Source organism: Pleurodeles waltl, chromosome 7 (assembly GCF_031143425.1).
Source record: "Pleurodeles waltl isolate 20211129_DDA chromosome 7, aPleWal1.hap1.20221129, whole genome shotgun sequence".
Taxonomy (NCBI): domain Eukaryota; kingdom Metazoa; phylum Chordata; class Amphibia; order Caudata; family Salamandridae; genus Pleurodeles; species Pleurodeles waltl.
This window is the reverse complement of record NC_090446.1, coordinates 1051127951-1051141598: the sequence shown is the minus strand read 5'-3', so window position 1 is coordinate 1051141598 and position 13648 is coordinate 1051127951. Positions and strand designations below refer to the sequence as shown.

At 44.5% G+C, this 13648-nt stretch overlaps 1 protein-coding gene across 1 annotated transcript in view; it reads right to left on the bottom strand.

Annotated features, from left to right (window-relative positions):
• Positions 1-13648, bottom strand: part of SMURF2 (SMAD specific E3 ubiquitin protein ligase 2) — a 708378-nt gene that overhangs the window by 352209 nt on the left and 342521 nt on the right. The window contains exon 7 of the mRNA XM_069199920.1: positions 6386-6469. Within this exon, the coding sequence (XP_069056021.1) occupies positions 6386-6469 (84 nt within the window). The remainder of the gene's footprint in view (positions 1-6385; positions 6470-13648) is intronic.

Genomic DNA, 13648 nt, shown 5'->3' with positions numbered 1-13648 from the left:
CATCTTTCCTTTCTTAGACACTTACCATGTATTCAGTTTCACTCAGAATACAGTGACAACATTTGGATTTGTTTCTGAAAAAGTGAGCTTATCTCTTCTGTACTGATAACTCTGGCCGTTCTGCCTTTGTCCAAAACTATTCTTTCATGTCTGCTTACTTCAGTAATCTTGTTGTGTTCCACTTAGAGGCTGGACCCTTTCAAGTTAGGGTTGCTAAAATATGGAATACATAGCGCTTCTACCTTGCAATAGAATCCAGCTTGAATTCAGGAAACTCCTGAAAATCTGTCTGTTCCCATTTTACACTTCAGGGAAAAAATTGTGTCTATGCTTGTTGCTGACAAAAATGCTGCCACCACTGTCTGTCACTTCACAGGCTAGTACGAGAAAGAAATAGCCTCCCTCTAAATGACTGGAAGGTACATTTTGATTTCTGAGAATTTCAGCAGAACTATCAAGTAATTTGTGTCAAAACGTAAACCACTTGTAATCGGCTTGCAGATTATCAAGCCCACAAGAGGGAAAACAGAGCACGTCAAAAGAAAGAAGGCAGGGAGACACAGCTTCTCCAAGCCACACACAGGACTTTCATCCTAGCTGCAGCTTCATTACACTAATGTCCCAATCGCCTTCGAGTAAAGCCAGGACCTTAGATGCACTGAAAACCATAATGATCCTTTCTCTTGACAAGCTGAATTAAAAAAATGAGGCAAAATGCCAATGCTTTGCACTGTGGGGCTATGTGGGATGTGGACTGCAGTACACTTACTTCCCTTTATTTCAGCAGTCAGTTGTACTTTGTTTTTGTTTTCTGTTAAAGTAACTTTTTTTACATTTAAATCTGATTTTTTATATTTTTTTATATGAAAAAAAATAAAACTAAATAGGCAATGTTAACATTGTTGGTATATTTACATTTGTTTTAATTGAAGCCCTCTCGTTTTGAGGTGCTCTGAGGTCCCGCAGTAAGCAGAAATATTTGGTGCTTATGAATAGCAATGCGTGTTCCACAATGAAGAACTTAAAAAATTATTCTGGGCAAATACAAAGTGCAGAATAGAGGCACATAAGTCCTAGATTTCGATGTTACACCCTACAATTGTGTTTTTAATGAACAAATTACTTACCTTTGGTAATGCCTTATCTGCCAGAGACATTATAGTTTCAGACTCCTTACCTGTGAATTTCCACCAGGCATCAGCTTGATCCAGAGAATTGTTTTGAGCAGTACCCCTGCGTGCCGTTAGGTGGCATCAATCGGCTCCGCGTTAGCGTCGACCTCGCCGGAAATTACATCACAGGTCCTATATGGGCGCCATCCTGGCTCACTGATGTCAGTTTCTTTTCACGACTTTCCACACCAGAAGCGCAGAGCCATGAAGAACACAGACTACTGGTGCGTCAAAACTGAGCCACTGAAAGGGGAGTCCTGGGCCCTAGAAATCAGTTTGCAGGGAGGACTGGTGGGTTGGTAAGGAATCTGCAACCAGAATATGTCTCAACCAGATAAGGCGTTACTGAAGGTAAGTAACTTGTTCATCTGATAGACTTCTAGTTGCAGATTTCTTACCTTAGAATAGATACCCAAGCAATACCAACCCCGGAGGAGGGTCTGTAAATCACAACAAAGTCCTGCAGGACCGAACGGGCAAAGTACTTGTCCCTACGGACCTGACTGTCAAGGCAGTGGTTGGTGAACGTGTGCAGAGATGTCCACGTTGCCGCCTCACAGATATTAAGGACTGGAACTCCCTAAGCTAATGCAGGGGTTGTGGCTGTAGATCTGGTATAATGAGCACGCAAACCTTCAGGTGGTTGCTTCTTGGACAATGCGTAGCAGATCTTAATGCAGAACAGGACCCATCCAGAGATAGATTGCTTCTGCACTGCCCGACTTTTTTTCTCACCCACATAACCCATATAACCGACAAAGAGTTGATCATTCATGCGGAACTCTTTTGTATGATCAAGGTAGAATGCAAATGCTCTTTTTGGGTTCAGGCGGTGGAGTTTCTTCTCTTCCTTGGAAGCATCACATTGACAGGATAGGTGGAAAGGTAGGGCGGCTTAGATGACAATGCCTGCAACTCACTGACTCTGGGCAGATGTAATGGCCACAAGGAAGGCTGTCTTCAAAGTGAGAGGCCTGAGAGGGCAATTGTGGAGAGGCTCCAAAGGAGTGCACATCAGAAAGCTCAAAACCAAATCCAAATCCCATTGGGACATTATGCATGGGGATGGAGGAAACATGTTTAAGGCCTTTAGGGAACCTATTTACAATAGGGGATTTAAACAAAGAAGGTTGATCAGGCAACCTCAAAAAAAGGAGAAACTGTAGACAAATAATCTTTGAAAGTGCACATAGCAAGCCCTGCTGGGCCAAGGAAAGTATAAACAGGAGAAGCTCAGAGAGAGGGGCAAAAGTGGATTAACAGACTTGTCTGTGCGTCGTGTCACAAGTTTCTTCCAACGACCGGCATCTACAGTTTTGGTGGAGTGACACCTGGCTGCCAAGATAACGTTACAAACTTCAGGCAGTAGGTCAAAAGCTGTTAAATGTTGCTGCTCAATCTCCACGCAAAAAGTCAGAGAGTGGACAGATTCGGGTGCAGAACCCTCTCCTGCTGCTGCAACAAAAGAGCCTCCCAAAGGGGCAGTTTAAACAGAGGATCGATGGACATGCTCAACAGCTCGGGATACCAGACTCTCCGTGCCAGTATGAAGCCACAAGGATTACTTGGGCTTGGTCGCTTTTTATCTTCATGAGAACTCTCGGCAGAAGTGGTATGGGCAGAAAGGAGTGCAGGAGGCCAGAGTTACAATCGAGACGAAAAGCCTCTCTGAGCGATTGCAGCCTTGGAAACTCCAATGTGCAAAACTGCTGCATTGTGCGTTTTCTGCAGAGGGGAACAGATCTAACCAAGGCTCTCCCCGCTACTGAAAGACCTTGTGCCACCTCGGGATGGAGACGACATTTGCGATCCGCTATGCATTTTCAGCTGAGCTGTTCTGCTCTGGCATTCAGAGAGCCTACCTGCTGACCTAGTCATGTCCAGAGGCACAGAGTCCCTTGACAAGGGGTCCAGGACCCCACTCCACCCTCCTTGTTGCAGTACCACATGGCAGTGGTGTCGTCCGTGAACAGCTGCACCATCTTCCCCTTGACAGAGGGAAGAAATGCTTTCAATGCTAGCCAGATCGCAGAGAGCTCTAACAGGTTGATGTGGAGTCTGGACTCCGCCCGAGACACAGATGCCTCTGATCTCCACCTTTCATAGATGACTGCTCCATCCCAGGAGCAACGCATCTGTCTCTACTGTCAGATCTGGTTGGGAGAAGGGAGAGGGATATACCTGTGACCCAATTGTGGTTCATTATCCACCACTGCAGATCTTGTGCGGTTCCCTCCGAGATCTGGACCATAGTGGAAAAATTCCCCTGATGCTGTGCCCACTGGAACTTCAGGTCCCGCTGCAGAGCCCACATACGCCATCTGTCATGCGTCACTAGCAGGATTCAGGAAGCCATGAGGCCCAGCAGCCTCAGAGTCATTCTCACCAAAATCCAGGGTAGAGGCTGAAACATCAGTATCATAGCCTGAATATCTTGGACTCGCTGCCTGGGAGGATAAGCCTGAAATTGCACTCTGTCCAGACCAGCTAGGATGAAAGGGAGAGTCTGAGAGGGCGTAAGGTGTGACTTTAATGAACCCAAGCAAGTGCAGGATGTCTGCTTTAGTCTGGAGGTTAGAGACGACAACCTGGTTGAGGCCACTTTCTGAAGCCAATCTTTGGTTGGAACCCCTGATCTACGACCATTGATATCACCTTGGTGAACACCCAAGGGGCGATGGTAAGGCCAAAGGGGAGTACGGTGAACTAAACGTGCTTGTGGCCTACAGTGACAAAATTAACGTCTGTAGGCAGACAGGACAGGAATATGGAAATAAGCATCCTACAAGTTCAATGCTACCATACAATCTCCTGAGTCCAGGGCAGACAGAACCTGAGCCAGAGTGAGCATTATGAACTTCTCCTTCTTGAGGAAGATATTGAGGGTCTGAAGGTCTAGGAAAGGGCGGAGGCCCTTGTCCTTCCTGGGCACCAGTAAGTAGCGGATTTAGCAAACACGCCCTACTTCTGGCACAGGACCCTCTCTACAGCTCTCTTTGTCAGGAGAGGTGTAACTTCCTCTCGGGGTGTTGCCAAGTGATAATATATCATGCAATCGTAAGGTGATGGCATGGAGAAAGGGGTAATCTCAAAGTGGAGGTAGTAGCCCCTTCAGCCTATCTGCAAAACCCACCTGTCTCATGTGATGTATTGCCAGCGGAGCAGGTGATGGCAGATCCTGCCTCCGATTGGCCCCTAGTGGGGAAGAGTCAAACTAGGAAGGTTTGGAGGCAGCTGCAGAGATGGGGCGGCAGACTGGCCAGACAGCTAGCTGCCCGATCCACAAGGTCAATGGATCCCACATACCGTGCCACACAGGGGCTGTGCTGCATTTGTGGCACGGTGGCTGGTTAGGAGTGGATGCAGTTGGGTGCCTCTTCCGTAGCCACGAAAGGGGCAAAATGCAGACTGAGGGGCACGAGGGGCCGCCGTGAGGCCCAAGCATCTGGCCGCAATACAAGAATCCTTGGAGTGCTTGAGCACCGAATCTGCTTTCTCTCTGAAGAGGCGGGTGCCATCAAAGGGCATGTCGATAAGACTGGCTTGGACATCCCCCGTAAAGTCACGCATCCTCAGCCAGGAGTGGCGCCTCAGGGCCACCACTGATGCAACCACTCTGCCTAGTGAATCGGTTGGGTCACGACACTTTGATTGTGACCTCTGCTACGTCCCTCCCGTCAGCAATTGCTTGGGAGAGAACAACCCAGGCCGGGCCTCTTCTGGGACCTGTGGCTGCACTTGTGCAACCATAATCACCATATCCTACAGCGTTTGGGAATAATGGCCCAAAACACATGCAGAGTTCACAGATCCCAATGCAAGGCTGTTTGGCAAAAGAAAAAATCTCACTAAGTGTCCAGCCTTTTGGATTCCCTATCCAGGGGTGTGGAAGGGATCATCCACAGCCAGGTGATGGTGGCAGGCAATTGTCCTGTTCACAGGACCCCCTGTGCTGGGTTTGGACCAGGTACCCAGTAGGACATCTGTAAGGTCTTTGTTGAATGGGAGCAGGGGTTTGGAGGCTGAAGCTCCAAGTTGAAGCACCTCTGTCAGGAGGTTAGCCCTGACTATTACTAACACTAGAGTACCCCTCAGGATAACAGTGAGTCGAAAACAAAGCATAATAAAATAGGGACAATACTGTGCTACACCTGTACTTCAAACCTATGGATGTAAGGGAAGGAAGAATTCCTTTTTGTTATATATAACTCTCACCCACTCTAATAGTGGCTGCTTCATCATCGGATTCACCCCGACTCCTAAAATCAGGGTGGCTCAATCATATTATAGGCAGCTCTTATCAGAAAATTATCTAAGGGGCGTAACCTTAAGATAAAAAATCCTCATCCAGTCCAAAGGTGTTCTATATTAGATGGACCAGCAGGAATGATTAAAACTGTGATATGATTGGGGGTTTTAGGATGTAATGGTCCTATGACCCTCAATTTTTCAAAAAAGTGACTGAGGGGTAGCTCTCTCGGATCTGCGTTTTCTGGCGTGGAAAGAAAAGAACAGAAGTACTGGTACTTTTGTTGTTTGTAGTAGAATAAGCTCCTATGTGGTTTTGGATGATGAATTGTAATCTTATGCTACAGCTTCCTGTAAATATTTTCATGATTGGTATCTGCTCAGTCAAAAAAAAAAAAAACTGTAGTCAAACCGCGCCAGGGTAGCGCCTATATAGGACCTGTGATGTGATTTCCAGTGTGGACGATGACGGATGCAGAGCCGATTGACGCCACCTCTCCAGATCAAACGGACGCATGGGAGGGGGGAATTCACAGGTAAGGAATCTGCAACTAGAAGTCTCTATCAGATATCAGAAATATGCAAACTATATTATTAGAGCTAAACATTAACATTCATCTGATCGATGTTTATAAAATAAAATTTATATAATGTGCAAGGCTCTCGTGGCACCAGTGTCAGTTTGTGCGGTTAAAAGTACAAACAGTAGAAGCTCAAAAGAATAATTCTCTAACAAAAATAAAAAAAGTGCATTCATTTTATTTCATCCCATGAGTCCATGGTACAATTAACAATTCTTGTTCTCAGCACCCCCTTCTAGAAAGGCCCCATGAATGCCTGGACCTCAGTGACAGACATGCACTATCTCAGTTGGATTGCTGCAATGTGAAACTGTACAAAGAAGAGGTAGGATAGGCAAAGTGCTGATCATACAATAAAAAGAGGTTAACAAACTGTTTCATTACCGGGTCGGTCGCTCCCACTGAGTCGTTCTGGTAATATGATTCAAATATTGGATTCTTCCAGAAGCAGTTCGTCTTTCTTCCCAGCTAGAATCCAAAAGAGAACAGACAGGTCAATGTGGTGCTTTCAGAAAACCAGTGAAACAAACGTTTCCACACTGACAGCTAAGTTATTTAGGTACATAACAAATAGTTATCAGATAATTTTACCACCCAGCTGTAAAACTACATTGTCTCAAAACAATTACATTATTTCTTTCCAAAAAACACATCCCTCAATAAACCAGCACCTTTGAGTATAAATGTCAACAAGTTAAAAGGCAAATGAACTGACAAATACGGATCCTGAAATTTCTGTGGCTTTAAATGCTTGCATGAACATTTTTTATGAGTTAGAAACCTGGTTATTTCCACCTAAAGTTCGCCCATTAGAATTTCTGCCTAACATTTAATTATATTTTGCATACACATTTTATATTCTAAAGGATTTAGAAGGAGGCCTATTCTCATTACTTTACCTAGCAAACTTACTCTGCCACTTTGACAGGAACGTCAAATTAACACATTCATATATAGGGCATTCTGATTCAAGATATGGAAGTAGGTGCTCAAACCCAACACCTGGGTAAAAATCTTTCGGTCGGCTTTTTGATTTTTACAAACTCGTGAACGCTCAGTCTGATGATTCACTTTTACTTGACTTGAAGTTTAATATGTCTGAGTCCACTGATTGTCCTATTCACACTTGTGAATAACGGTGTGTGATACCCACATACACCTCATATCCTGATGTAATGAACTTTGCATGGTCAGAGAGTGCATGTAGTCTGAATGTACCTTTTGGACTCATTTATTAATTTTTGCCAGATAGACATTGAAATTTAAAATGAAAGAGATAAAATAGTTCATGACGTCTTAAATGAGTTGTGTTACATTTCAATGGTAAGATTCACAATTCAAGTACATTGCATTGTTTTCAAGCATTTGGAACACCTTTTAATATATCTCATTTGGAACACCTTTTCATATATCTATGTAATTTATTTGTTTATCAATATAATTTGATTATTTTTGCTGACTGGGTTTTTAATTGAAGATTTATTCAATCAGGTATACATTAAATAAATGTAATGTGTACTGAATGATTCTGAAGTAACCTAATTATTTAGAGGCACAGGAGGGCAGTGAACTACCAAACCGGTATGTGTTACCTATTACATCTATGGGAACCGACCACATCCAATGGCATCTGGAAAGTAAGCCATGCAGACTACAGTGTTGTGACGTATCATTGGGTGCAACCCTACCATTCCTCACAAAGCACAGGTAAGGTGAGTTGAGAGCCAGGATGTAACTATATTTCCTTTCTAGTGACAAAAGGAGTCGAGAACGATTGGCTCACTGAACATGAAGCAGCCTTCCTGATACAATCTAATCCGAAAATACCTTACTTTTACATCCTTCCCAAGGTACACAAAGGTAAAATCCCCCACCAGATAGACCCATAGTATCTGGAATTGGCTCTGTTCTTGAGACACTTTCCCAGTTCTGGGACTTCTTCCTGCAACCGCTAGTGAAGAAAATCCCCACTTATTTGAAAGATACCACCGATGTCCTGGTTCTGCTAGACTCTGTGTCCTTTGACAAAACCAGGGAACTCCTGATTACACTAGACATTGAATCCCTCTACACAAATATCCCCCAAGAAGCAACCCTGAGGGTTGTATGCGACCTCCTTGAAAAAAACAGCGGAGTTTCACGAACACTCCCTGAATTCGTACTCGATCTAGCACGCCTTGCACGGACAAGGAACTACTTCGAATTTGAAAATACATTCTATTTACAAATTCAGGGGACCTCAATGGGCAGTACCTTCGCCCCTAGTCTTGCCTGTCTGTATGTAGACAATTTTGAAAAACAGGTGGTTCTCCATGATGATAATCCGTTCCTACAGCAGATCAAATTATGGAAACGGTACAAAGACGATATTCTACTTATCTGGACAGGAACCACAGAGGAGGCCCTCGCCTTCTCGAACTGACTAAACATGGCTAACCCTTTCTTGAATTTTACCATGACAGTAGGCGACAACCAACTGCCATTTTTGGATCTACTCATTTATGAAAACAACGGATCTCCGGCCAGGGAGGTCTACTATAAACCCACAGATCGTAAGAACCTGCTTCAATTTCAGAGCTTACACCCAAGGTCCCTGAAGGAGAACCCTCCCCGTGGGGCAGTTCTTACGTCTACAACGGAACTGCTCGAACATCACCGATTATCTAAAACATGCCACCAAACTGTCCACCAAATTACAAGAAAAAGATTACCCTTTACATCTTGTCAGGAGAGCCAACAAAAGAGCACGTAACAACAATAGGTACCAATTGTTACAACCCTGCATAACCAAACCCAATACCGAACAGATAGTGTGTGTAACCACATTCAACCCACTATCTAATAAGATCCAGAAAATCATCAGAGATGACTGGAAGATCCTGACATCTGGGGGTCTCCCTTTCCAACAACCGTTGCAACCCTACAAAAGAGCCACGAATATACGTGACATGGTAGTTCACACAAGACCCATCTCTAAACCTTCCAACAAACAGGCAACACTCTGGCACCTACCACCCCCCAGAGGCCACCATCCGTGTGGCAACTTAGTGTATGTCAGTTCACACAGAAATCCACAACGGTACACCTTGATCTAAAAATACCATGGGTACTGAAATCTCTCACTAATTGCAACAGTAAGAAGGTGATATATTTGATCACGTGCCCTTGCCAGTTCAAATATATCGGAATGACAACGAGGAAGGTTGGCACTTGGATTTGTGAACACAGGAGCACTATTTGTTGTAAGCGTGACGCCACCAAGCTTACAAGCCATTTTATTCTGAGTAACCATTCCCCAGATTACCTTTTTTGGACCATTCTAGAGCAACCGCCTCCTATGACCTACAATATGACACAGAAACTACTTTTCCATGAACAGCGGTGGGTCTGGAGACTGCACTCGGATTTAGATGGACTGAATGACGAGATGCCGTGGCTCTCACTCAACAAATGACCTCACCATGGTACACAGTAATGACTTATCAGTGGAGAATTCTAATGAAAATGTCACTTACCCAGTGTACATCTGTTCGTGGCATCAGTCGCAGTAGATTCGCATGTTTTGCAATAGCTCGCCATCTGGTGTTGGGCCGGAGTGTTACAAGTTGTTTTTCTTCGAAGAAGTCTTTCGAGTCACGGGACCGAGTGACTCCTCCTTTTGTCTCCATTGCGCATGGGCGTCGACTCCATCTTCGATTGTTTTTCCCCGCAGAGGGTGAGGTAGGAGTTGAATTGTAGTAATAGTGCCCATGCAATGGAGTGACTAAGTATGCACCTATTTAAGGTTGAGATGATACATACATAAATAATTGAAGGTAACTTCCAAACTGCTACAGGCTCCCGGGGAGGCGGGTGGGCACATGCGAATCTACTGCGACTGATGCCACGAACAGATGTACACTGGGTAAGTGACATTTTCAGTTCGATGGCATCTGTCGCTGTAGATACGCATGTTTTGCATAGACTAGTAAGCAGTTATCTCCCCAAAAGCGGTGGATCAGCCTGTAGGAGTGGAAGTAGTCTGAAATAATGTTCTGAATACGGCTTGACCTACTGTGGCTTGTTCTGCGGATAACACGTCTACACAGTAGTGCTTGGTGAATGTGTGAGGCGTAGACCATGTGGCTGCCTTACATATTTCTTGCATTGGGATGTTTCCTAGAAAGGCCATGGTAGCACCCTTCTTTCTGGTTGAGTGTGCCCTTGGTGTAATGGGCAGCTGTCGTTTAGCTTTAAGGTAGCAGATTTGGATGCATTTAACTATCCATCTGGCTATACCTTGTTTTGATATTGGGTTTCCTGCATGAGGTTTTTGAAATGCAATAAATAGTTGTTTAGCCTTTCTGATGTTTTTTGTTCTGTCAATGTAATACATCAATGCTCTTTTGACATCTAATGTATGTAGTGCCCTTTGAGCTACGGTATCTGGCTGTGGAAAGAACACTGGAAGTTCCTCTGTTTGATTTAGATGGAACGGTGAAATAACCTTTGGCAAAAATTTAGGATTGGTCCTTAGGACGACCTTATTCTTGTGTAGTTGTATAAAAGGTTCCTGTATTGTAAACGCCTGAATCTCGCTTACTCTTCTTAGGGAAGTAATGGCGATGAGAAATGCCACCTTCCAGGTTAGGAACTGTATGTCGCAGGAGTGCATGGGTTCAAAAGGTGGACCCATAAGTCTAGTTAGGACAACATTTAGGTTCCATGAAGGAACAGGTGGTGTTCTTGGTGGTATAATTCTCCTAAGGCCCTCCATGAATGCTTTAATGACTGGTATCTTATATAGGGAAGTTGAATAGGTAGTCTGCAGGTATGCAGATATTGCTGCAAGGTGTATTTTAATGGAAGAGAAAGCCAGGTTAGATTTTTGTAAGTGAAGCAAGTAACCCACTACATGTTCTGGAGTTGTGTGTAATGGTTGTATTTGATTAATATGGCAGTAGCAAACAAACCTCTTCCATTTACTTGCATAGCAGTGCCTGGTGGATGGCCTTCTGGCTTGTTTTATGACTTCCATACATTCTTGGGTAAGTTGTAAGTGCCCGAATTCTAGGATTTCAGGAGCCAGATTGCTAGATACAGCGATGCTGGATCTGGGTGTCTGATCTTTTGGTTGTGCTGTGTCAACAGATCTGGCCTGTTGGGCAATTTGATGCAGGGTACTACTGATAGGTCTAGCAGCGTTGTGTACCAGGGTTGCCTTGCCCAAGTTGGTGCTATCAATATGAGTTTGAGTTTGTTTTGACTGAGTTTGTTTACCAGGTAAGGAAGGAGAGGGAGAGGAGGAAAAGCGTAAGCAAATATCCCTGACCAGTTCATCCATAGGGCATTGCCTTGGGACTGTTTGTGTGGGTATCTGGATGCGAAGTTTTGGCATTTTGCGTTCTCCCTTGTCGCAAACAAGTCTATCTGAGGTGTTCCCCAGAGTTTGAAATAAGTGTTCAGAATTTGGGGGTGAATTTCCCATTCGTGGACCTGTTGGTGATCTTGAGAGAGATTGTCTGCGAGTTGATTTTGGATCCCTGGTATAAATTGTGCTATTAGGCGAATTTGGTTGTGAATTGCCCAACGCCAAATCTTTTGTGCTAGCAGGCTTAACTGCGTGGAGTGCGTCCCCCCTTGCTTGTTTAGATAATACATTGTTGTCATGTTGTCTGTTTTGACGAGGATGTATTTGTGAACTATTATTGGTTGGAATGCTTTTAGTGCTTGAAAAACTGCTAGAAGTTCTAGGTGATTTATATGCAGTTTTGTTTGATGAATGTTCCATTGTCCTTGTATGCTGTGTTGATCGAGGTGTGCTCCCCACCCTGCCATGGAAGCATCTGTTGTTATTACGTATTGTGGCACTGGGTCTTGGAAAGGCCGCCCTTTGTTTAAATTTATGTTGTTCCACCACAGAAGCGAGAGGTAAGTTTGGCGGTCTATTAACACCAGATCTAGAAGGTGACCCTGTGCTTGCGACCATTGTGATGCTAGGCACTGTTGTAAGGGCCTCATGTGCAGTCTTGCGTTTGGGACAATGGCTATGCATGAAGACATCATGCCTAGGAGTTGTAGTACCATCTTTGCGTGTATCCTTTGTGATGGATACATGCGTTGTATGATGGTGTTGAAATTTCGAATTCTTTGTGGACTTGGAGTGGCTACTCCTTTTGATGTGTCTATTATGGCTCCCAGGTATTGTTGTACCTTGCGCGGCAGAATTTTGGATTTTGTGAAATTGACGGTGAACCCTAGTTTGAAGAGGGTTTGTATGATATGATTTGTGTGATTTGAGCACTGTATTAACGAATGGGCCTTGATTAGCCAGTCGTCTAGATATGGGAACACATGTATTTGCTGCCTTCTTATGTGTGCAGCGACTACCGCTAGACATTTGGTAAAGACTCTTGGTGCGGTTGTTAATCCGAAAGGCAGTACCTTGAATTGGTAATGTATTCCCTTGAATACAAACCTTAGGTATTTCCTGTGCAATGGGTGTATTGGTATATGGAAATGAGCATCCTTGAGGTCTAAAGTTGCCATGTAGTCGTGTAGTTTTAGCAATGGCAATACTTCTTGTAGTGTGACCATGTGAAAGTGGTCTGATTTGATGAAAGTGTTCACTACTCTGAGGTCTAGGATTGGTCTCAGCGTTTTGTCCTTCTTTGGTATCAGAAAGTACAGTGAGTAAACTCCTGTGTTTATTTGTGTGTTTGGCACTAATTCGATTGCATTCTTTTTCAATAGTGCCTGCACTTCTATCTCCAGGAGATTGGAGTGGTGTGTTGTCAAATTTTGTGCTTTTGGTGGTATGTTTGGAGGGAATTGTAGAAATTCTATGCAATAACCATGTTGGATAATTGCTAGAACCCAAGTGTCTGTAGTGATTTCCTCCCATGCTTTGTAATAATGACTTATTCTTCCCCCCACTGGTGTTGTGTGGAGGGGGTGAGTGACATGTGAGTCACTGTTTAGTAGTAGGGGTTTTGGGGCTCTGAAATCTTCCTCTATTTCTAGGGAATTGCCCTCCTCTATATTGTCCCCTAAAACCTCCTCTATACTGTCCCTGGTAACTGGACGGTGTTGCTTGTGAGGTGCTGGCTTGTGTGCTCTGACCCCGAAACCCCCCTCGAAAGGGTGTTTTACGGAATGTGCTGTAATTCCCTCTGCTCTGCGGGGAGTAGAGTGCGCCCATGGCTTTGGCAGTGTCCGTCTCTTTTTTGAGTTTCTCAATCGCTGTGTCCACTTCTGGACCGAACAGTTCTTTTTCATTAAAAGGCATATTGAGAACTGCTTGTTGAATCTCTGGTTTAAATCCAGACGTTCGGAGCCATGCATGCCTTCTGATAGTTACAGATGTATTAATTGTCCGTGCAGCTGTATCTGCAGCGTCCATGGAGGAGCGGATCTGGTTGTTGGAAATGGTCTGTCCCTCCTCAACCACTTGTTTTGCCCTATTTTGTAAGTCCTTGGGCAGATGTTCAATGAGATGTTGCATCTCGTCCCAGTGGGCTCTGTCATAGCGCGCAAGTAGTGCCTGGGAGTTCGCGATGCGCCACTGGTTTGCAGCTTGTGCTGCGACTCTTTTACCAGCTGCATCGAACTTGCGGCTTTCTTTATCTGGGGGTGGTTCATCTCCAGATGTGTGAGAGTTGGCCCTTT